This window comes from Polyodon spathula, chromosome 1 (genome assembly GCF_017654505.1).
Source record: "Polyodon spathula isolate WHYD16114869_AA chromosome 1, ASM1765450v1, whole genome shotgun sequence".
Lineage (NCBI taxonomy): Eukaryota > Metazoa > Chordata > Actinopteri > Acipenseriformes > Polyodontidae > Polyodon > Polyodon spathula.
In genome coordinates, this window is record NC_054534.1 from 94,179,820 (window position 1) to 94,204,457 (window position 24,638).

At 37.1% G+C, this 24,638-nt stretch overlaps 1 protein-coding gene across 18 annotated transcripts in view; it reads left to right on the forward strand.

The window, feature by feature from the left end:
• Positions 1 to 224: 224 nt before the first annotated feature.
• The window catches only part of LOC121324481 (prominin-1-A-like), an 85,909-nt gene continuing 61,495 nt past the window's right edge, over positions 225 to 24,638 (forward strand). For 13 of the 18 annotated variants that reach the window (XM_041266513.1, XM_041266539.1, XM_041266564.1 and 10 more), the window contains exons 1-2: positions 254 to 411; positions 8,409 to 9,029. In XM_041266513.1, coding sequence (XP_041122447.1) covers positions 8,807 to 9,029 — 223 coding nt within the window. In that variant the 5' untranslated portion in view covers positions 254 to 411; positions 8,409 to 8,806. Of the gene's footprint in view, positions 412 to 8,408; positions 9,030 to 24,638 lie in introns of all 18 variants that reach the window. The other 5 variants (XM_041266422.1, XM_041266460.1, XM_041266503.1 and 2 more) reach the window with 3 other exon arrangements.

The following is a 24,638-nucleotide window of genomic DNA, read 5'->3' on the forward strand; positions in this document are numbered from 1 at the left end:
AAAAAAATAAAATAAAATAACATCATAATATGGATGCTGACAGTGGATGTACTCAAAAGAATGTGTGCTTTCGGCAGCACTAACAACAGCCCCAGGATTTTCTCACCACGTCCCAAATCGATCTCAAAAAGAAAACGCTCCATGCACAACCAGACGATGCATTGTGGAAATACAGGAGTTTGCGGTGACGTAGAAGGTTTTTTTATTTTTTATTGGCTGAGACGGAGAAGCGGCTCCTGGGGTTCTTGAGAGTTTGAAAACTGCGATAGCAAAACTTTTATCTCCGAGTGCCGAGAGAAGGTAGAGGTTAAAATATATTATCACAATGAAGAACATAGATTGTGAACTATAACCAGTTTATTTACTATTAAAATATATTTATGAGTTAATGTGTCGAGCTCAAGAATAAACGTAAGTACAGTAGCTGCTGTTTTTTTAAGATTTAAGATTTTAATAGAGTTTGAAAATAGGAGATAGCTTTTCCTTGTCGGAGGCTACTTAATTGCAATGTAGAGATCAAACATTCGCACAAAGCTATGTAGTTTTAGGGCAGGCTAGAGATAATATGCAGGAATGAGATCGTATGGTATTTAATCCTTTCTAGGATTATTGTATGTTTTATCTGAATCTTGTGTATTTAGAGAACATGACGAGTAATACTAATAACACATTGCCGTGTTACACCATTGCCCTAAGTTTGATTCTGCAAGCGGGGGTTGTGACGAAGGTAGGACTTAAAAGTGACCAATTTTCATTCAACCATTTTATGTGTTTACCACCTTTGACGAAGATTTAACTAAACCAGATCACATATGTGTATATCTAGATTTTTTTTTTTTATTATTATTCTTGAAAAACGTATAGCATTGTGTGTTTATGACAATAGTATGAGAGTCCTCTGCATACCCGGACTCGATCCCACAGACTGCTGCTGAAGGACAATGGGGTGTCATCGCTTTTTTTGCAGGACTATTTTTAATTATCCGTAACTACAAATACTATGTACCCAGTGTTGAGATATGTAGCAATGCTGAAAGGAAAACAATTACAAACGTTTGGTCTAGAACACTTTCTCAATGTTTTTACTAAACTAAAAAGTTGAAACGAGAGTCAATGAGTTTTACATGTTTGTTAGTATCACTGCGAGACAATTTTCAAACACTTACATTTAAATGATGCCGTTGTTTTTAATTCGTAAACTAAATGCTTCACAACAGCGTGCCTGAGCTGGTTTGAACTACAATAAAATACAAGGATCAAAGTGATCGTAAAGTGTATTTGCAGAGAAAAGAGTCATTTGTGCAAAACAAAGATTCTTTTTTTTTAATTTTTTTTTTTTTTTTTTTGTGCAAAACAAAGATTCTTTTTTTTTAATTTTTTTTTTTTTTTTTTTTTTTTGTGCAAAACAAAAATTCTTTTTTTTTATTTTTTTTTTTTTTTTTTTTTTTTTTTTTGCAAACAGAAATGTTATGTACTATTATTGTTAATCTATTTAAAAACGATTGGATCCACCACAGTTGTTCAGCTGCTTTATATATTAAATTATATGTCAAACTATGTTGGCTTATATCTGGGATGGGAATTTATTTATTATTCCGTTTTTTTTTTTTTTTTTTCACTACACACTAAAGCACTAGCAGAGTTTGAACTGCATTTAAATAAGTGACCCCAGAATACTAGGCAATCAAGATACTTTTCTTTCTGCAGTTCCGTACAGGTGGCAGCAGCAACCAATATGTATTTGACTGTTCACATTATTCTCGCATGCCTAGTAGTTGTATTCTCGACATAAAAGCTATAAATCGCACAACTGGATCACTTTTTTTTTTTTTTTTTAGACAATTAGGTCCTTTTTTCCACTGACCTGATTTAGTTTTTGATTTAACAGTCGTTTGTAGGATTGAGGATTAGTTTGATTCAGTGTTTGTAAACCCGTTTTATTAAAGACTCAATGTGTTAAACCACAAACAGTGATGCATTTCCAGGGTTCTGTCTCCCTGCTCAGTTGCAGTGACAGATTGATGTTTGGGTTGGGTTTACCCTAATGTATACAGTAATCTCTCACATGGGTATGCAGTGTGCATGTAATACCTTGACTTCCTTGACCTTAATTGAAGAACATTCATCTTTAGAAAACAATAGAATAGCTAGTAAGAATTTAAAAGTTTCTTGAGGTATGTATCATAACTCTATCTGTAAGGGTCCAAGAAAATGAAAGAGCTGACTGAATGATTTGTTGCTATTAATGGCATAATGAGCAGTTAATAATAAATAAACGTCTTCAATGTTAAAATGTTTCAGTCCTGTTGCTTTGTGTAGAAGGAGTTGAAAGGGTTTTATACTTGCTACATACAAAAACGAACTGAAACTGCAGCCTGTTTTGTGTGTGGTTAGTTCACACTGACAGACGGGTAACAGTGCGGTACCTCCTTTCGGCATTGTAACCAAAATTGCCTCCTGCAAATCCTATTTTTGTAAATGGTGGGGTTCTGCTACATTTCGTAACCCTGCAGAATAAAATAAGCAGCTCAGCTATAGCAAGTAATGTTCTTGCCAATGTTGAATACTTGAATTTACTGAAATAATAATAAAAAAAGCTCTATCCCTCTTCAGAGGCTCATAAAAGGTGTAGATGACACTAAGGTTTAAAAGAGAGTACTCGGCTGTCTCAGTTTCAGCTTTCTGAGAATTTTTCTCCGTATTTTTAGGAAAATGACTGCACAGTAGGTCAAGGCCTCTGCAAGTACATCGTGTTTCTTTTTTTCTGTTACATCTTCCAGCCTCGAAAAAAATGTAATTTAAAAAAAACAGAACTTTGAAAATTGTATTGTACATGCTATCTATCATACAAGGTTTGGGATTAAGACAATGTATTGTACATGCTATCTATTATACAGGGTTTGAGTTTAAATATACTGTATAACAAGTCAGCCTAGATTCTGGGTATGTTAATAACTTAAAAATGCCCATGCCCTGCATAAACACAAGAGTATAATAGGTTATATAGTTACAAATACTGATATGAATGACCATATGGGCTTATTATTATTATTATTATTATTATTATTATTATTAAATGTATGCCATGGGTAATAGGAGTTTTTTTTCTTAAAAAGTTTGACAGTATTCAAATTTTTCAGTACTGATGTGTGACTTAAAAACAATAATTGCTCCTAACATTCAGTTATCTAATATCTGATTTAAAACAAAAGCATGTATCTACTTGACTGTTGCCAGCGATCCCCAGGCTATAGGGTGCATCCTGCACTCCATGCGGAGCGCCTTTACTGGATGCGCCATTCAGGGGCCTGTTACATTATTATTATTATTATTATTATTATTATTATTATTATTATTATTATTATTATTATTATTATTATTATTCAATCAATCTTTTTATATAGCGCCTTTCATAGTGGAACACCATCACAAAGCACTTTACAAGATAGTGAGGAACAGTGCATAATACATTAAATACAGTGAAAAACAGTGCATAATACATTAAATACAAGGCTAGGATGTAAAAATAATTCTAAAACACTGTGGATACGTAAAAAAAAGTAATAACAACACAACAGCTAATGACAGATATTATTATTATTATTATTATTATTATTATTATTATTATATTACAATGTAGTTCAAAATGGGCTTTTGTAACTTGTTTATCTTGCTAAATTAATTTGTGAAGTGTTGAATTTAAATCAAGGGAAGTAATGTTAAAACTTTACAATGTATTAGTAAGACCTCATCTAGAATACTGTGTTCAGTTCTGATCACCTCGCTTCAAAAAGGATATTGCTGCTGTAGAAAGAGTGCAAAAAAGAGCCACCAAAATTGTTCCGGGTTGAAAAGGCATGTCCTAGGCAGACAGGCTAAAATAATTGAATCTATTCAGTCTTCAACAAAGAAGACTACGCGGCGATCTGATTCAAGTACTCCAAATTCTAAAAGGCATTGACAATGTCAACCCAAGGGACTTTTGCGACCTGAAAAAAGAAACAAGGACCAGGGTTCACAAGTGGAGATTAGATAAAGGGGCATTCAGAACAGAAAATATGAGGCACTTTTTTACACAGAGAATTGTGGGAATCTGGAACCAATTTCCCAGTAATGTTGTTGAAACTGACACCCTGGGATCCTTCAAGAAGCTGCTTGATGAGTTTCTGGGATCAATAAGCTACTAACAACCAAACAAGCAAGATGGGCCAAATGGCCTCCTCTCGTTTGTAACCTTTCTTTTGTTGTTGTTCTTATGATACTGATAATAGATAGCGCAAGTAAGCTATTGTAAACTACTAGAACAAGACATAGGGCTTATATTTAAACTGTTTTATAATTTATAAATGTTAACAAATGAACAGATATCATTCACTTGTTCATTTGTGTCAAATACAACAGGTAATGTTTACTAGTTGCATTTATTTTAGAAAATTAATACAAAGAATAACGTAGTATTATATTGTGTGCTTGATAGCAATTTGTTTTACAACAGTCACACAAAAATAACATTTTGCATTTGTACTAGTAAAAACACTGCCATAGAAAAAAATATATGATGTGACATTAACCTTTATAGCTACTTGCTGTCAAACATTGCGTATTATAACTTCTACCTATACTGTACAATAGAAAAGAAATATAGCCTACACAATGTCAACTACAACAACTTGTTACAATTTTATTTTAAGCATACACTGCTTAAATATGTTGCACAACTTAAAGTGTTCACTTAATCAAAAGAAGAAAAAAAACACATCAAAAATATTAAATTTCTGCTTACAAAATTCAGTCAAACTTGAATTTGTTACTTAGCAAAAGACAGCACAGTAATCAAATTCTGCTTCAAAATGCCACAGAATACACCTGCAACCAGTGCTGATTTAAGAGCATAAGAAAGTTTACAAACAACAGGAGGCCATTTGGCCCATCTTGCTTGTTTGGTTGTTAGTAGCTTATTGATCCCATAATCTCATCAAGCAGCTTCTTGAAGGATCCCAGGGTGTCAGCTTCCACAATATTACTGGGGAGTTGGTTCCAGACTCCCACAATTCCCTGTATAAAAAAGTGCCTCCTATTAACTATTTTGAATGCCTCTTTATCTATCCTATCAGTATTGGCCGATATAGTTAGAAAATCTTTATCGCTGCACCCTTGGAATTTATTCTTGCCTTTCTTACCATCTATTATAATGAATACAATGCTGAGCTTGGTTTATTGGCACCTCCGCCTGGGTATAATGTAAAAGCCTTTTTTGTGTAGAGGTGGTTGTGTATTATTCTATACCACTATAGTAGCTAGCCAGCATTTTGAATTTGAATAGGGAAGGATGGATTTGAACAGTGGAAGTATTTAAATTGTGCCATGAGTCCTGTCATACAGTAGCAAATAAATCCATCCCTGTCTTCTATTTATTAGGCATCCCTGGCCTGCTCATATCTCAAACTGCTTCAGTTACACATGATGGAGAGAACACCTTGTCATATTTGGCATACAGTGCTATATTGTTAATCCTTCAGTCAAGATGTGTTCAGGTTGTTGCTTTTAGTAAAAAATAACTGTTTTACAGCATCATAGTTTTAACCTCTGGCCCTATCAATAATAGAGACCGCACACTGAGTTATTGGGGCAGATATTTTTTTAAGCTTTTTACTGTTAAGTGCAAATTATTCATTTCTTTCAAAATGTAAATAAGAAAAACAAAACAAAAAAGCCCTTTCCAGTTACAACATGAACTAATTTTAAACTGCCTTCCATTAAATACCCACAGGTTCTTTTTTTTTTGGGGGGGGGGGGGGGGGGGGGGGGTTCATTCATTTACTCTGTTGTGTAAAAGCGTTTCAAAATCCACCTCCGTGTTTTCACATTTGCTACACAGTTTCTTGATTCTGTAGGTAACTTTTTCATTATTTGTGTTGTCCAGTAAAAGTGAACCATTTTGTTGCGAAATTTTTTAACACCCTGCTATATTTGAAAAAAATGTTGACGATAAATGTTAATGACTTTTTCCAGTTTACAATCACTGCTTTTTATCCATTTTACTTCATGTTTACAGACAATCCTATCCGGAATTCTGTTTCCTCAGTTGTTATGACGCAACAAGTTTCTGTATTTATGTAGTAACATATTATATACATTGTATGTAGTTTTAACCTCTTGTAGATGAAGGTATGCATTGTATAAGTGTATTTATTCCCATAGCCTACACACTTTCTCGTTTGGTTGTTAGCTTATTGATTCCAGAATCTCATCAAGCAGCTTCTTGAGGGGAGTTGGTTCCAGATTCCCACGATTTACTGTGTAAAAAAGTGCCTTCTATTTTCTGTTCTGAATGCCCCTCCCACCAGTATTCTGAGTGTACAAATGCATGTCCAGGATAGTGGCGTGACACAGCAAAACATTATGTAATACAGGAACATACAAGACAAACAAACGGGACATTCAATAAGTCCTGCAACAATGGAAATCGCTGGGTCATTACAATATTGCAGCGTTGCGCATGCTGTACTGGGTTATAACAGGATACAGTGCAGCTGGGACAGTGGCAAACGTGCAACATTTAAACAAGCAACTAATCTTCAATAAAGTTATAATATATATATATATATATATATATATATATATATATATATATATATATATATATATATATTTAAGATGGATACATTTTATTACAATCACCATTTGTAATTGTATTAACATCAACACACAGTCACTTATTCTTGTTCTTCATTCCACATTTAAATGAGAAAGTAAGGACATGGTGGATTTAAAAGCCCATTTCATTGTTTAGCAGCCAAACCCTATAAATGAAACTGATTGTACTGTTATTATTACATATACCTTTTATTTATATCATGGTCAGGTTTTACTAGTACTAATGCCCTTGGTTCTTTTAATCCACGAGCATTGAAACACATTTCAATTGGTTTATGTTTGTGAAATAAAAGGTATACTGTATTAACAATACTACAATAATAATAGTAATAAAATCAGTTTAATTTACTGTGTGTTGCTGTGAAACAACTAAATGGGCTTTTAAATCCCCAAAGTCATTACTTCAGCATTAAAAGCGGAATAAAGAACAATAAAATGAGGGTGCTGGAGGTTGGTCAGATTAAACATGATCCCTGTGTAGTTGATTGAGTCAGTCATCGCAGAGGTCCAGCGAGTCTGCCATTTACAGTGGAGGTTTTATAATTATATTTTCTTTATCGCCATGAAGTCAGAAAAAAAAATGTTCCTGTCAGGTATTGGCGCCCCCGTAATAACCTTGTCATGCTCCCCCAGGGGAGGTGCTCCCCACAGTTTGAAAACCTCTGCTCTAAAAGGTCATGTATATCTTTACATAATATCCCAGGGAATTCTCTCCTACTGCAGCTGTTTCATGGTTGCATTTCTGCATACAGTGTGTGATATTGTAGACTAGTGAATTAATCCATTGCACTAGTTACCCCCAGCCCTCCTTTATACATTTCTAAATCCAAAATACAGATTCATGCCAGATTTATTGAAAAGCCCAGAGTGTTTCTGTTTCACACGAATGGCTTATATCATTGAGATTGTTTGTTTCTTAAACTAGGCAGTTTGTTGGCTGTCGTTGCTCTTGACAAAATAAAAGCTACAACCACTAGTGGGTAAACTGAAGTACATTTTAAATAAATCATTGTGTTGATGCTAAATTAGATTTCTGTGATATTTCGCAATATCTATTGGACAAAACAGCAAGTTCTGTTCCTCCATGTCAAATTTACTGTGCCTCCTCAGCTGTGTTTATGGGTGCAATAGGGTTCCCACAGTACAGCTGGACATTTAATCTGTTCACTTCCTGAACCTGTGTTGGTGCCAGCTGTGTTATAGAAAAAGAATAATTTTAATCCACCTGAAAGGAGAAAAACAGCCCAGTAAAAATGCAAAAGCCTGATACTTTAATGCACAATCAAGCATGTTAATTTACCTTGATGTTAATGCTAAAATTGCAGGAAGTAATTGCACAGAGTAATCTGGTTGGTAATCCCAGTGTTTTGCATTTCCATCTGCAGTTTTTAGTGATAGTAGAATCTCGTAAAAAAAAAAAAAAAAAGACGAGGCTTCTGGGTTTAAATAGTTTAAAAGGTTCATCCCTCATACAAGTTAACCATATTAAAAGCACTGGTAGATTCTAAATGGTAAATGTATCTGCTTCCAATTCCACTACAAAATGCTCACTTATGGAGAGGAAGTAACCTGTTTACAGTGTTGTGGATTGTGATAAAGGATGGAGACTAGAGTGCTGACAGGAGCATGTTACAGGGATGTGCTGTAAATCCTGTACTGTAAAGTATACAGTTACCGTATCTCTTGGTGCTTATGATATATCCTTCAGAGATTCTACAGTGGCTCATTTGGCAATTTCTTTTGTGTTTCAGGTTTCTTGTTGTGTCCACAGTATCGGGCCTTTCCAATAGGAGGGGTGCTTCTTGTGTGAGCTGTTGTTTCCCTTCACTGCCAGAGATGGTGCAGCGGCTCCATTCTGTTAAGAGCTCCCACAGAAATCCACTTGTCATTTAGAACTGAACAGTGCTCAGACACCCCCACACACGCATGGATGCACACTTAATACTGTAAAGAAGAGGACTGAGAAGCTTTTATTTTTGTTTTGGTGTTTTATTCCACTAGACAAATATCCAACCTGGGGAGCTGTTAGCAATTCATTCATCACATCAGCTAAGGACGTACAATTTAAATGTAATCCTTTTGTTCTTCAAAGCTTCTGACAAGAAACAAAACATTCCTGAAATCTTAATCTATATGAACACTGGCAATCATGATGGGCAAAGCAGGGTTGTTCTTACTGATGCTGTGGGGCTGTACTCTTTGTGGAAGCCAAACTTCAATGCAGAAATCGCCACAGGGAACTTTGGATTTTGGGTTTGTGCCCTCTGGAGTTTATGAAACACATGCATATTTTGAACCTGGACCTATAGGAATCCTTTTTCACATGGTACACGCTTTCCTTCATGTGGTGCAGCCCAATCCTTATCCTCACGGTGAGTCCTTCTTAAATGTACTTTATTAGCCTTGCCCTTATTTGTCTCTCAGGTAACCAGGTAAGCAGTCCGAGATTCCATTGATGCAGTGCTGGTGATGATGCATTGCCCCATTGGAAATCAGTGCTTACAACATGTATAGAGCTAACAATAGATGTTTTAGTAATGTATAGCACAAATATGGATACATGGTATGACATTTGTTTTTTGTTTGTAGACTATTTGTTTTTATAATAGATTTACAGTTTTGCCCATCATTGAAAAGGTTCTTAAAAGAATCGATTTTAACTGTGTTTTGTGTTGTTTATTAAATAATAGTTTTAATGAGAAAATGTAATAGGGCAACAGTATATCAGCTCAAAACTAGTTTCTTTCAGACATCTGCAGTCCTATTTATAGTAATAGCCTTCAAGGGAAAAGGATATTTTTTTATAATAATGAATTGGAAGGGATTACTAGCAACAACACACTGGAGGACAAATTGGCTATTATTTTTCTTATTTTCTCCCCAATTTGAAATGTCCAGTTATTTATTTTTCAACCTGGTTCACCACTGTGACCCCCATGCTGACTCGCGAGAGAGATGAAGACGGACACGTGTCCTCTGAAACGTGTGCCGTCAGCTGTCTGCTTATTTTCACTCTGTGGGACTGCCATGCAGCCACCTCAAAGCTACAGTGTCGGAGGACAATGCAGTTCTGGGTAGCTTACAGGCAGGCCTGCTGGCGCCTGGCCAGTCTACAAGGTGTGCGGTGAGCTGAAGACACCCTGGCCAACCTAGGCCCTCCCCACCCGGGCAGCACTTGGCCAATTGTGCGCCACCCCCCGGGAACTCCCGTCCATGGTCGGTAGAGAAATAGTCTGGACCCGAACCAGCAACCTTCAGGTTATAGAGTGCATCCTGCACTCCACATGGCGCGCTTTTACTGGATGTGCCACTCGAGATCCCCTGTGCCAGTTCTTTCAAACAGGTCAGGTACACATATTAAACAAATACATGTACAGATATATTTTTATTTCTCAAAGTATTTGTTTTAAGGAGGAGTATTAATGTTAGGGTTCTTGTTTGGGGTGGGGGTGTGAGAAGAAGAAGGAGAAGAAGAGATTAGGTTTAAGTCTGTACCATTTCTGTATTCATAATCAATTAGAAAATCTAGGGATGAGGAGTGGCTTTGAGTCGCCTGCTTAATTAGGTAATTCTATAATCCTCTGCACCATATGTTGCTGTGTGTTTCATTTTCACCTTGCAATAGTTGGTCATGCATTTATGCAGTGAGGAAAATGTGTTTTTATATCTGTGATTTAATGAGCCACATGGAAAGAGGAAAAACACACATTGACTTCCAAATTCTGTGATGAATTCTGGAAGTGATGCATTATGTCTTCATTTGCAACAAATATTGTGTAGGACTTAAAAATGTACTTGAACAACTTATATATTCTGAAATTATCTATCTATCTATCTATCTATCTATATATATATATATATATATATATATATATATATATATATATTACTAATGAAAAAGTCATCACACACCCTTGAACATTTTTCACATTCTATTGCCTAAAAAATACAATTAAAAATGCATTGAAATATGAGTTTGTTTCATTGATCTACTTTCTATTTGATCTCATTAATCAAAAATAAAAACAGAAAGTCTTGATTGCAAAAGTCTTCACACCCTTTGTCATAGCAAACCCAAATTAGCTCAGGTACAACAAATTGCCTTAACAAGGCACATAATAAGTTAAATAGAGCCCACCTGTGTCCAATATCAGAAGTTCAACTGATTTGAATACTCCTTTATGAATAATCAAGCTGTTTCTGTTGTATGAAGTGAATTTGAAGCAAATGGCAAAAGATGCCAAAGGAGCGGCCAAAAGAACTCTGGGATAAAGTTATTGAAAGGTAGATTGGGGGAAGGCTATAAGAAACTTTCAGTGTCTTTGAATATCCCTTGGGGCACTGTCACGTCCATCATTGTAAAGTGGAAACATTTTGGCACCACCAAGACACTGCCTCGATCAGGCCATCCCTCCAAAGTCCTAGCTGTGGCTGAAGGAAACTGCTGAGGGGGGTCACTGTGAGGCGTAAGATTACTTTAAAAGAACTACAGAGGTCTCTGGCTGAGATTGGGGAAAATGTTGACTGTTCAACAATTTCAAGAGTACTTCACAAACATGGACTGTATGGGAGGGTGGCAAGAAGGAAGCCACTGCTGGAAAAAAGCCATATGATGTGCCGCATAGCTTTTTCAAAGAAACACTTAGGGGACACTGCACGCATGTGGGAGAAGGTTTTGTGGTCTGATGAGAGCAAAGTGGTCTTTTTGGTCTCAATGCTAAGCAATATGTGTGGCGTAAACCAAACACGGCACATCACCCTGCTAACACTATCCCTACAGTAAAGCATGGTGGTGGCAGCATTATGTTTTGGGGATGCTTTGCAGCAGCAGCAGCAGGGGCAGGGAGGCTTGTGAAGATCGAGGGAAAGATGGATGGTGCAAAGTACAGGCAGATCCTGGAGGAAAACCTGTTCCAGTCTGCCAGAGACCTGGGACTGGGGAGAAGATTCAGCTTTCAGCAGGACAATGATCCTAAGCACAAAGCAAAAGCAACAATGGAGTGGCTCAGAAAGAAGAAAGTGAACGTCCTTTAATGGGCTAGTCAAAGCCCAGACCTGAATCCTATTGAAAATTTGTGGCAAGATTTGAAGACTGCAGACCACAGATGATCCCCAGCCAACTTGAAAGAGCTATTCTGCCAACAAGAATGGGCAAAAACTGCACCATCCTGCAGTTGGTGGCAGACACTTAACCAAAACAACTCAAGGCTGTTATTGCTGCAAAAGGGGCTGGCACCAAGGATTGACTGAAGGGGTGTGAAGACTTATGGAATCAATACTTTTATATTTTATTTTTAGTATTTCTATAATTGTTGAAAGTGTAGGTGATGTTGTGTAGATCAGTGAAACAAACTCCTACTTTAATGCATTTTGAATTGTATTTTTTAGGCAGTAGAATGTGAAAAATGTTCAAGTGTGTGAAGACTTTTTCAAGGCACTGATATATATAAAATCATGTTTTAAATATAGATCAACAGGGAGATGTATTTTGTTTGTCACAAACGAGATGGTGTGCACCGCTGGAGTGTCCTGTCATTGTTGCGTTCAGTACCGTGTGAGACATCCAGCTGCAAAGAGCAGTTTGCAAGAGAACACTGCTTTTTAAACTGTGCCTAATCTTATATGGGAGTGAGTATTTAGTTTCAAGGGCAGTCGTGGTAACACTAATCACAGTCGGAATCCCTGGGAAACTGTAGTTGCTACTGAAGTAAATCAGGTTCTATTCAGTTGCCAAGGTAACAGTCTGAAAGTCTGTGTATTACATGGCAATACATGCTTTTTTTAAATGTGTATTAGAGCTTTAAGTATATTTTCTTGAAGTATATACAGCCAGTATATTTTCCATCATTTGCAGCTGCTGGCTGTTAACTATTGCTGTAAACATTGTTATCTCTGCAGCCTGAAGCTTTTACTCTTCATGGTTAGAAGATTTCAAAATCTTAAGAATCAACGTTTTAATGTTAAAGAATGTTTATGATGTTAAAATAAACTGATAAACATAGAAACTGCATTGTTTGATTACCATATATCTAGATTCACCACAAGTAGAGAACAGTCAATTCAGTTTACCCCAGTATATATATGTATGTGTGTGTGTGTGTGTGTGTGTGTGTGTGTGTGTGTGTGTATATATATAAGGTGTTGTATTGTATGTATATAATATATATATATATATTATATATATATATATTTTTTTTTTTCTTATAGTTGATTTTAAAAAAAGTCATATGAAACAAAACAGCAAGACAAATGATATGCAATATGATTATCTGTTGCCATGGAAACAATCCTGAAAACTGCCAATCTTCTTTTTTTCTTTGCCGAAACTTACTGTATATTGCAGTCTAAGTTTGATCATTTTCCATAGGCCTTTTCATACGTGCATCTAGTAATTGCTAAGCACAAAGTAATATTTTGTGTGGTATGTATTTAATTTTTTTCAGTCCGTGAATAAAAGCAGATGGGGCTTGGTTTACATCTAAGAACTCCTGACAATGCCCTCTCTTGTACAAACCAAGATATTTGGTCATTTTAACAGAATACAGGTTTTCTATTTACATGGAGGATCTCATGGCATTCATTGGAGCCACATTTATTACCATACCCAGGAGAAAACTGTATGATCATTAAATGACAGTGTTACAGTACATGGATTAACTCATAATCTGTTTCATTGTTCATGGTTTTTAAGGACATTCATGGATAGCTCTAGGATTTACTTTTGCCTCACATTTTCCATTCCGGTTTCTAAATTAATATGTTAAGGGGTCTAAAGTACATATAGACTTATTCAAAGTTAACCATTAGATAAGAGGGGGTTAGTTATGTTGGCAATAGGGATGCACCGTTAAGATTTTCTTGGCCGATCCCGATACCCCATGGTTATCCACCCATATCAGCCGATACTGATAATAATAGACAGTGCAGGTAAGCTATTGTACTAGAACAAGACATAGGGCCTATATTTAAACTGTTTTATAATTATACATGTTAAAAAATGAACAGATATTGTTTACTTTTATTTGTGACAGGTATTTACTTGTTGCGTTTCAGAAAATGAATACAAAGAATAACGTAGTATTATATTGTGTACTTGACAGCAATTTATACATTTGTTTTACAAGTGTCACAGAAAAATAACACTTTGCAGTTGTACTACTAAAAACACTCCTGTAGAAAAAAATATATAACGTGACGTTAACTTTTAAAGCCACTTGCTGTCAAACATTGCATATAACTTTGACCTATAAAATGTAGCCTGGGAAAATGTGTCTTCGTGTTCTTGTGTCATTAGTAAGCTCGCCTGACCAAACAGTCAATTCTCTGTTGGAAGAAATTCAAGCATGAATATTGGTGTACTAAAATAGCAAAAACTACCGATAGCCGATTGTGTTTTTTTTTTCTTTTATCGGTGATTATCAGTACACCCCTTAGTTGGCAACTGTAATTTCATAGGTATCTTCTGAAAGAAATGTTTACAGAACATTTGCATACAAGACAGTCCAGATTTATAGTGTTTTACACGTTTATAGGTATTCAACTTATGCATCTTATATATGGTTGTGTGCCCATAAATCCAGTTATCTCTCTATCAATCAAAGGAAGTAAGACTGTATTTGGTGATAAGATGCTGCAGTATTTTAAATATTTTTATGGTATGTACTGCTTAGGTTTTCCTTGAGAATATTGCTACGCAGGAGCGTCTTGCTGCCTGAGAATGGAGGAGAAACAGGAATAATACTGTGTGCACACGGAGAAAGTAAAGAGTGAAAAAAAAATGAATTGGCAGCTTTTAAATATCCCTGACTTAACATTGTAGACACAAATTAATGCAGAAGATTGAGGGTAGAAGGGCTGTTTACAAAGCGGGCTGAGAGGGAATGGTAAGGGTTAAGGTAGCTAATGAGGTGACAGAGGGTTGGCACAAAAGGCGAATCAATTGCGGTAGTGAGGGGTATTGTTGGCATGCAGGAGATGTAGATAAAAGCTGTAATGAGACACACAGGAGAGGCTGTCAAGGTTTACCACTTGTCAATGATGAGCCACCAGGTGCATTTTTTCTTCAATTGAGGTCTGTTGTATTTGATGTTGTAATGCTTCCCTTGGGTCAGGTTGCATAAGATATCCACGATTGATTTTGTTGTTGAATCCATCAGGACCCCAAGGGTAGTGTTTGCAGCCATTTATAAATTTTAAATGCCATGTATTAATTATAATTATTTTTCATTTACCGTATTATATATACCTGTTTTTATTCAGCATTTGTAGGGAGGGTGAAAAGTGCAGGACATAGGTCAGAGGTCTTTACAGTTCATTTATAACTTAAGGTGGCAGATCTAAATACTGTTATTGTTTAAATCATTAAATGCAATCCTTCATGTTGTTGTTTTGAGTTTAGTTTTCAGTCTATCTTGTGCATAGATTTATAAAAGCTAAATGTGTAGTGCAAGAGGCTGTTTGGTCTAGTGGTTAAAGAAACAGGCTTGTAAACAAGATGTCCCAGGTTCAAATCCCAGCTCACCCTGTCTTTTGTCTTGTCTTTTTGGTGAGATGTTCTTGCATAGTGCTTTGTGATGGTGGTCCACTATGAAAGGTTTTATATAAAAATAAAGATTATTATGAATTTGCAACAATAGTATTACAACCTTTTTTTTGGAATCACTAATTAATTTTCTCCCCAATTTGAAATGCACAATTATTTTTATTTCAACCTGGCCCACCACTGTGTTGACTTGGGAGAGACAAATATGGACACACTGAAATGTGTGCTGTCAACTTCTTTTCACTCTGAAGGCCTGCCATGCAGCTACCATAGAGCTACAGCATCAGAGGACCTCCTGGTTCTGGGTAATTTACAGGTACCCAGCCAGTCTACAGGAATTGCCCTTGTATGGTGAGCTGTGGATATCCTGGCCTACCTAAGCCCTCCTCCACCTGGGGAGCACTCAGCCAATTGTGTTCTGCCACCTGGGAGCTCCTGTCCACAGTTGGCAGTGGAATAGCCTGGACATGAGCCAGTGACCTCTAGGCTATGGGGTACATCCTGCTCTCCATGTGGAGTGCCTTTACCAGATGCGCCACTTGGGAGCCCCAAATTACTGCTTCTTTTTGTTGTTGATACAGAGTTGGTTTGAATAATTCTAGTAAAAATGTGTGGCAAGTGGGTGCAAGTTAAGTGGATAATAAAGGCCTGGGCTGTGGAGTTTTCACTGGGGATATCGCACCACCATTGCATTCTCAGGGCTAACATCCACCTCTGTTTCTCTGTTCCAGTGATACTTTGGAGTTTAAAGGCCTAGCTGAATTGCATACTGTTATCATATGGGTATACAGGTGGCCCAATATTCCAACCTAGCAGGAGGGCTTTAAGAACAAGAATGTGGTATGCATGCCTGTCCCCAAATTACTAAGTATCTTCTCAAAATGCCTGATGAACTGGGAATAAACTATAGTTGAATAATGTGTCACTGGCCTGCAATGCTTGCATCTATAATTTGAAATCCCTCTGTCTAACAACAGTTTTCTGTGGGACAAATTATCTCCAGCAAGGCAAGGTGTTTATTTTACTTTACAATCTTCTACAGTGGCTTAATTGGTGGTTTCAAACCTGTGCTCCCTAAAAAAAAAAATATTATACATATTTATTTGTTTATATTAACAGTAAGCATGTATTGAAATACATTTCTGGCATAATTCACAGCTTTCTTCCTTGGGGAAACCTGAAAGTGGAGCATTCACAAGAAGGGAACATTCATTTTTACACACAAACACCCTCAATTTAATTTTTGCATTGCTCCAAGGAGTAGGCAGATGTCCTAGCAGATGCAAGCTGCCTTGAGTCCCAAATGAGACCCCCCAGGTCTTCGGTTATTCCATCATCAGAAACCTGAGATTACTTACAAATTCTTATTTCATTCATATTTATAACTAAGAGGGTTTATGGCAATTATGTATTGGGTAGAAGTTAGTACAATAATAAATAATACTGTACCAAACAAATACCGTCGATGGTAATCTTAACCTCCCTAAAGTAAGATAAAACTGCTGGTGTGGGAATGGGAGTGGGAGTGGGAGTGGGGAGGGGGGGGGGGGTATATCTTTAGTACTTCCCTTTAAAAAGATGAACGGTACTGTGATGTAGAAGTAGCTCTCCCCAAGCTTGTCTTGGGGATAGAAGAAAGGATTGATCGACCAGAAGAAACAGTACTGACCCCAGTGGAAATGAGCTGTTCTATCTGGGCTGTCCTCTGCTGGGCACTGACTCCAGTGGGAATGAGCTGTTCTATCTGGGCTGTCCTCTGCTGGGCACTGACTCCAGTGGGAATGAGCTGTTCTATCTGGGCTGTCCTCTGTTGGGTACTGACTCCAGTGGGAGTGAGCTGTTCTATCTGAGCTGTCCTCTACTGGGCAATGACTCCAGTGGGAATGAGTTGTTCTATCTGTCCTCAGGCAAAACTGTAAAAGCAGAAACACTACTCCATGAAGAAATCAAGAAGAAGATGGTGTTTTTGAAATGGAGAGGATTTACATAGAAACAGTACTGTATGTGAGTGTAATAACTTTATTAAAATGGGAATTATACTGCTACACTCATAGCAAAGCTTTTTAATGTGATTTGGCTATATGGTAATAAAAGTGCACTAATACCAGTTATTGTGGTTTTAGCTAGTGCATGTCACTCACTTTAAACACTTAACTGTAAGATATTCGGTAATACCAATGGCTCCTGTCATTTTTGAAGTCCTTTCTGGTATTTTCTTATTCATTCTGTGCACTGCAAGTGCATTGTGCAACTACAGATGAAACCAGAGGCAAGGCCACCAGGGGGGCAATGGCCCCTGCACTTTTCTGACTGGGGGGGGGGGGGGGGGGGGGCGCGAGTGTATAGTTTGGCCCCCTACTTTTACTCTGGAAAAAGTAAAGCTGGCCATTTTTTTTTAATGTCCTCTGATTTGGCGCTTTTGTGAAACAGAAGGGACACATAGCAATGTCTTAGCTGTATTTGGTCAGATTGAATTGGGAGCACGGATCTGCATGACAAAGTGAATACACACCAGACTTTATTTAATTGGGTACATTTTTTTTTCTGTAGACCTTACAGATCTATAATTAAAGTCACTGATATTATTGTGAGATGCAAATACTAATCAATTGAGGTTTAAACAATGAGAGAAAGTAGCTTGTAAGGGTTTGCATGACCACGTTTGTTTTACTGTTAAGAAACAAGGCTGCGGTAATCTGTTTATTTAGGTAAGTGCGTGCAGTTTTCTATAAAATTAAACTAGAAACTGTTTTTGTATTACTTTAAAAAGACAATCAAACATGAAAGTGAATGCACAATACACATGCACATTGTAGCATTCATTGGAAGAGGCAGGAACAGGAGCACAGTACTTACTTGTGTGTGTTTCACCTTACTGTTTTAGTGTTAGAAATATGCTCTTTCAACACAAACTTTGAGTTCAGATATTTTTAGTGTGCAACACATCATTTACTGGAGTAAAAAGAAAGGCTCATTAAGTCAATCTGGCTGTTTTTAAGTCGGCACAAATGCCATTTTTAAGGCAAGTCGTTTGGGTAGGAATATACGTCAGTACATAGTATATATTCCTACAGATATTATTACAGTTTAATTGAAGAGCATTCCCAGTATGGATAATTTTAAATACAGATCCTGTCATGCTTGACTAGCAGCAGAAAGGCAAAAAAAAAAAAAACATGCACTGTTCTTGCTTTTAAACCTTCGTCTGTTTGCTCAGCCAGGTGGTTGAGAAAATGATGCCAGGGTTTAATTGTTTTATCTGGCAAAAAAAATGTATTTCTTGCCCAGTTTTGTTCTATGAATTATCAACAAGTTATATGGCTATTTAGTTTCTCGGACGCCTACTTTGATAAGTGATAGTTAAAGGGTTAATGTTTACGGGCATGTTACTACAGTGGAAGGATATGCAGATTTGTGATTTTATCCTCCTGTATGTCATATAAGCTCAGGATTAAGCCAGGTGCTTTACATTGACCTCTTTATAGAATGTTGCTAGCAGTAAGAGCTGCCCTTGTGTTTTGTGACATACAAAATGAAGGGTCTTTATAAACAGGTCTATTGATCCAACATTAGTCTATTGGCCTCCCCACTTTTTAATCCGTGACGGCACCTCTGGATGAACCACATGTTAACATGGCAACATTGGATTGCGCTGGAAACTTGTGTTTGCTCTTGTCAGAGGACAGGGTGGGTACAGCTAGCCCCTTTATTCATCATTCATCAATGTGACATGCTTATTCTGGGACAATGCTGCTCCCAAAGCAACTGTAGCGTTTAGTCTTGATTCCAAGCCTGTGAATATTACAAGAGCACACCTCGCTGTTTATAAACATTTTCTACATCTAGCTGTCCTGCACAGGGAAAACACAGTATTGTGAGCAGGTAGTGGAGCGCAAAAGCAAATGATTGGGGTCATCGTTGGTTGTAGCGTGATAATAATAAAAAAACATGTATTGTCACACCCTACCCCGATCCCATAGTTTAAAAACCAATATGGGTTTCAGTACTGTTAGCATCTGCATTGGTACGAGTGACGGGGGCAGGGTGGATTAACATGTCTTTGCTGAACACAAAGGGTATCTTATTTATAGCAATTTCTGTCTGTCTTTGTTGCTATGGCAACCAGGTGTTTGCCCCAATAAACTTGTGTTGATCTGGGATTAATGTGCCATCTTGATGTGTCCGGCAAATCTTCAGCCCAGCCTCCTCCTGCTAAGCCTGAACCACTGGCAGAAGGAAACATAAACATGAGACTCTCCCCCCTGTGATTTCCAAAGGGTTTCTAGAAGTAGTGTAACTGTAGTTTAAACTGTTTGCCATATTCAGGGGAACCATCATCACTGACTACCAGTATGATGTTTGAAATAGGGACCCTCTTTAACAATTTCGATAGTGGTTTAACTTTATACAAAAACACAATTTTTGGAACATGTTCACTACCTGCTGCTCTGCCTTCTGTACTTTGAGGATTTAATCCAGGATCAGTTAAGTTAACTGTCACTCTGAAAGTAACAAAATTCAAAAACTGCTGTAAGTGCCTAGCTTTAACTGACAGCACAATGTTGTCAGTTATTAACCCCTGTAGCCCACATTGGGACCAGGTAGTGGTCAGGTTAATAGACCCAGAATACTAATTGGTTTTTAAACATACTCAGAATTGTTTTACAGTACAGTCGTTATCAGTGGTGTTCCTAGGGTTTTTTTTTTCAAGGTCGTACCAAGGGGGAATAACCAACAGAGTTCAGTGAAATATTAAAACATTTTAAATGTGTTTTTTTTTTTAAGTTTTAAAATTAGTATTGCTTTCACAAGAACCCTTTTAGTTTATGTTCCTCATCTGCAGAAAAGTGGTTGCTGGAGCCCCAAGATGAAATGTCCCTGGCTGTCACCCTAGGACCAGTCATTCAGCACAATTAGTAAATGGATAATATTTAGGGTACCACTGCAACTGAGACAGTGATTTTTTTTAGCGAGAAAGTAGCAAATTTCTCATCTCCAGTTGTGCTGTTTTACTAGAAAAAGGGGAGCATTGCGGTGTACAGTGCCATTCTACTTGTGTAAGGGCTTGCTTATTAAAATCACCAGCATATTTTTAAAGAGGAGATGATTTATCTGTTCAAGGATACCAAGATATTTAGGTGTCTGAGGATGCGAAAAATAGCAATAAAATCCCCACCCTCAATGTCTTTCTGTAAATAATTTATGTTGGTACTATTTTTATAGCTCTGTTATGTCAAAAGCTGGTCCCAGTTTACTGAAAATGAATGGAACATGAAACATGTACTGTTTGAGTTATGCTAGTAGCACAGTATATTTGTTTATAATTTCATGAACACAGCTGTAGAAGTGATTGACAAATCCATTGGTTTTAGTTGTTCAGCCCTTCTGGAAACATGTAATTTGACTGTCAGGGTATTTATGTATATATTTTTTATATATATTTTATATTCAGTTTGAACTGGTTTAGGTCCTCCTGAGGAAACTGTGGTGGCAGCTTGTCATGCTGAACATGCAGTTTAATTGACACAAAGACATTTTCCTGTCATGATTTTAAATCCGCCACACCTATAGCTAACAAGTACAATATCATGTTTTTTTTTTTTTTTTTTTTTTTTTTTTTTTTTTAATGTAACGTAATCCTAGTCAATACACTGTCAGCCCTGTGTTAACTTTTTTTATTGGAGGAAACATATTCAATAGTCAGTTTTCTAAATGTATGTAAAACTCTAAAACATATGACATATGTGCAGGCAGATGTTTCCACTTTATCTCCAAGGGGGAATAAAAAAGCTTTTTTCATCCCCATAACCGGCATTCTGCAATACTTAACTTGCCCAAATGCTTTATCAGTCTTGCATATATCTAGAAATATAGAGAACTGCTTCTAGCACACATTGTTGATCACGTCATAGCCTGGGGTTATGTGGAAGCAGTAGCCTGGCAAAGGATATTCTTTAGCACAAGCATCCAATTCTGACAGTACCAGTATGTGAGGCATCTATCTCTTTTGTCAAAGTAAAATTATTACATGTGCATACAGTGGATGTAGGTCATGGTTCATGTTACTGAATTGGGATTTGTTCAAAACTCCTTTCCATATCGGGCTGCGGCTATCCAAGTAAGAAATCCTGGAGAAAGTGAACATTTTTAAAATGTACGTGCTTTATACAGGTTTGAAATGCAGTGTTCTTTGGGTGAAGCGGAGGGATGAAATTCAAATTCCGCAGTGTGTGCTAATGGCTCATTCAGACAGGGTTAATTTGATTGGAGAAACACTTGTTGATTTTTTTTTACCCCCAATTACTGGAAACTCTCAAACTTGCATTGCATACAGAGTAATAACAGTCTCTGATTTGAAGTCAGTTACCCGAGAATCAAAAGCCTTTGTTACACAGACCAAGACATATGTGGGTCAAAAACAACTGAAATTACTCTGAAAAAGCTAAAAATGGAAAGGATATTAAAATACCAATTAGCAGATTCTTTATGGAATGGAAGTACAGTGGCCGATTTTAGCTAATAGTCTGTGGGGACTTTCGCACTGTGGATTGTAGTAAAACACATGTCTGTCAGCTTTTGGAAGTAGATTTCCTGTCTCATTATTCTAGTCAATCAGGCTGAAAGCCCTATTCATCTCATTGCAGTTGGGTTGCAACTCGTTATTCATATGGTTTTCTAATTTGTTAATGCTGGCCAGCCTCTGTTGGTTGTCAGACATAATCTACAATGACATTGTACTTGTTTCTGTCACATATTAGCACCAGGGAACCATATTACTCAAATCTGCCTACAACATGCTTTATTAAAATATCCCTTTTATAAAAAGGAAATGCAGTAAAGTGCACCTTAGTATTTTACAATATGTAGCCTTAGTAATACAATGTACACCTATAATATAGCTTTTTTAGTATCTGTAACGCCACTGGTTTGTGTTCTGACCTGATTTGTATTTAAAATATATATATTCCTGTAGGAGAGCCCAGCTCTCTGATTTCCCGTTTTGCAGTTGTGTTCATGAGCACATGATGATGGTGAGCTGGAATTTGTACTTAGATTCCCCTTCTGTTTTAAACATAATGTTATGCTTCCCTAATACCAAGTACATTGAACAGATCTGGCTTATTGCTCTTCATATACAGAGAGAACTGAAAACTCTGCTTTTGGCAGTGTAGCCTGTGACCGTCTGGGACTGTCGGCATTCCTTCTTCTTGGCACTGCCACAAAGCCACAGAGTGCTCTTCTCCCCGGTGCTCTTCTTCGCAAAGCCCTGGAGGTGCATTACAGTTCAGCAACTTGTTCAGGTGACACAGAGGGGTTTAAACTTTCCACTTCCTCCCCTTCCTCTTCATGGTGAACAATCATTTTCAATGAACTTGGTGGTGGCGCGAGACCTGTGCATAATAAGATTAGGTGGTGGCACCTACGTTACATAAAAACAACAAAAAAACGCTCAGTACCAAAACAAACAACAATGGTACAGGAGACAGAGAGACATTTGTGGAAGAGCAAAATAAGAGCAACATAAATTTGGTAAGGAACTACCTCAGCCACATGCCCTCCGTGGGATGTTAGGCAGCTTAGACTGATGGCTCTCAGAAAGCAGGGGCTCTTGAGTAATGAGGAGATCATCTAATTCCACACTTCCAAAAAAGCCAAGCCATTTTTCTACTCCAACTCTTAGTAATGCCCCCTGCCTTAGTTTATATATATATATATATATATTTAAAAAAATCTGTTTTCCAATGTTAAAACATTTCTGTGATGTCACCGTTTGATCTTTTGACAGATTCATTCTATGAATCTTTTCGCTAAAAGTGGCTATGTGGCTTTGAAGATTTGCTGATTTGCAAATCCACATGAAAACTATGGATTCGTCAACCCAGAGTCAGAACAATTCAACAGAAAAGTGAATACCATTTAATTATGCAATAATCATTTCAGCATTATAGTTCATTATAGTATTACAAGTTTCAAACGTAACACTTAGAAAAGGGCTTGCAATTACAATTTAGTATTTTATATTGTTAAAGAAAAGTAGTACAATTATACATTAACATAATAAAAAAAAATCATAATTAAATTCACTTCCACAAACACTGTACTGCATGAATGTTTGTGATGACTGTTGCTTTTTTATTTTGGAAGGGCCTTCAAAGGGATTCTCTGATTTTTATAGAGCAATTAAGACAGAATGCAATCTAGATATACGTGCATGCCATTTCCGTAGTCTGATTCTCACTTCAGACAGGTTAAGTAAGTAAAGACGTTTAAAAGCAATCCCTGCCTTCCTCAGTCATGCAAATTACTGGTACTATACTTTTCTGAGGTATAACCTCGTGCTTCTGGTTGAGCACAGTGTGAGTCGTATTAGTGTACAGTCTGGAGTGCAGTGCAGCACTGATTAGAACAGCTTGCACGATGTACACAAGAGCTGCTTTTCTCACCTATGAGGAAGAGATGTTTTTAACAAATGTTAAGGCAGTATTAACTAAGGCTTTAAAACATTGTTATGCAAGTCTCATTAGCACAGCGTTATTGTTGCTGACAGCTAGTTTCATAGGCCCTGATTAGTGCATCCCAGTTTACTGCTGAGAATATTGTACAATTGTTCTGTATTTTCAGTAGAATTTCATCATTCAAACTATAGGATAACAGTATGTGGTAAGTATAAATACAGTGCATGGGGTTTCTATTCATAAAAAAAAACGAACCATTTGACTCAGCTCGGATGATAGCCTATCCCTGGAAATTGACAATGCTCCCCCTCCCCTGCCACCAAAAATAAACTCACAGTTTGTTGTTTGAAAATGAGATTAAGAGGGGAAGACTACCATAAAACACAAACTCTTTATCTCCTGATCACTCGTGTTGAGTCTGTTAGTGCTATGGTAGTGTTTACTCTTGGTCAGGCAATTGGAAAAGAACGATACATAGTCTCTGTATTAACATTTAAAATGGTTTTAACCCCATGCTTTATATAACTCTTGGTTTTTTTAAATGTTTTTTTTTTCTTATAAACCATTGGTAACTCTGCATGAAATTAGGCATGCACAGTTCCTTTGCAGCTGTAATGAACATCCTGTCCTATACACAGGGCTGTATACTGTATATGAGTGTGCGTTTTTAACCGGCACACATTGTTGCTTCCACATCACTGTGCTCATGATGGGCTCTGCTGTTCCTTCTACAGTTCTAGCTGATACACACATTCATGGGAACAGTAAGCCATATCCCAGCTTACTTCAATTGCTATTCTACCACATTTACATAATGTATCAAGATTTTGGAGTAAATGTCTAAATATGGGTGTGGAAGGGTGGTGGGTAATTCACTGACACAGGAGACAGACAGGTGAATTTGGCAACATCGCACAGGTGCCCAGTTTTATTTCAGGGTGCTGGTTTTTCTTTAGTCCCGCAGATGGCGCTGTGGGTCCGTG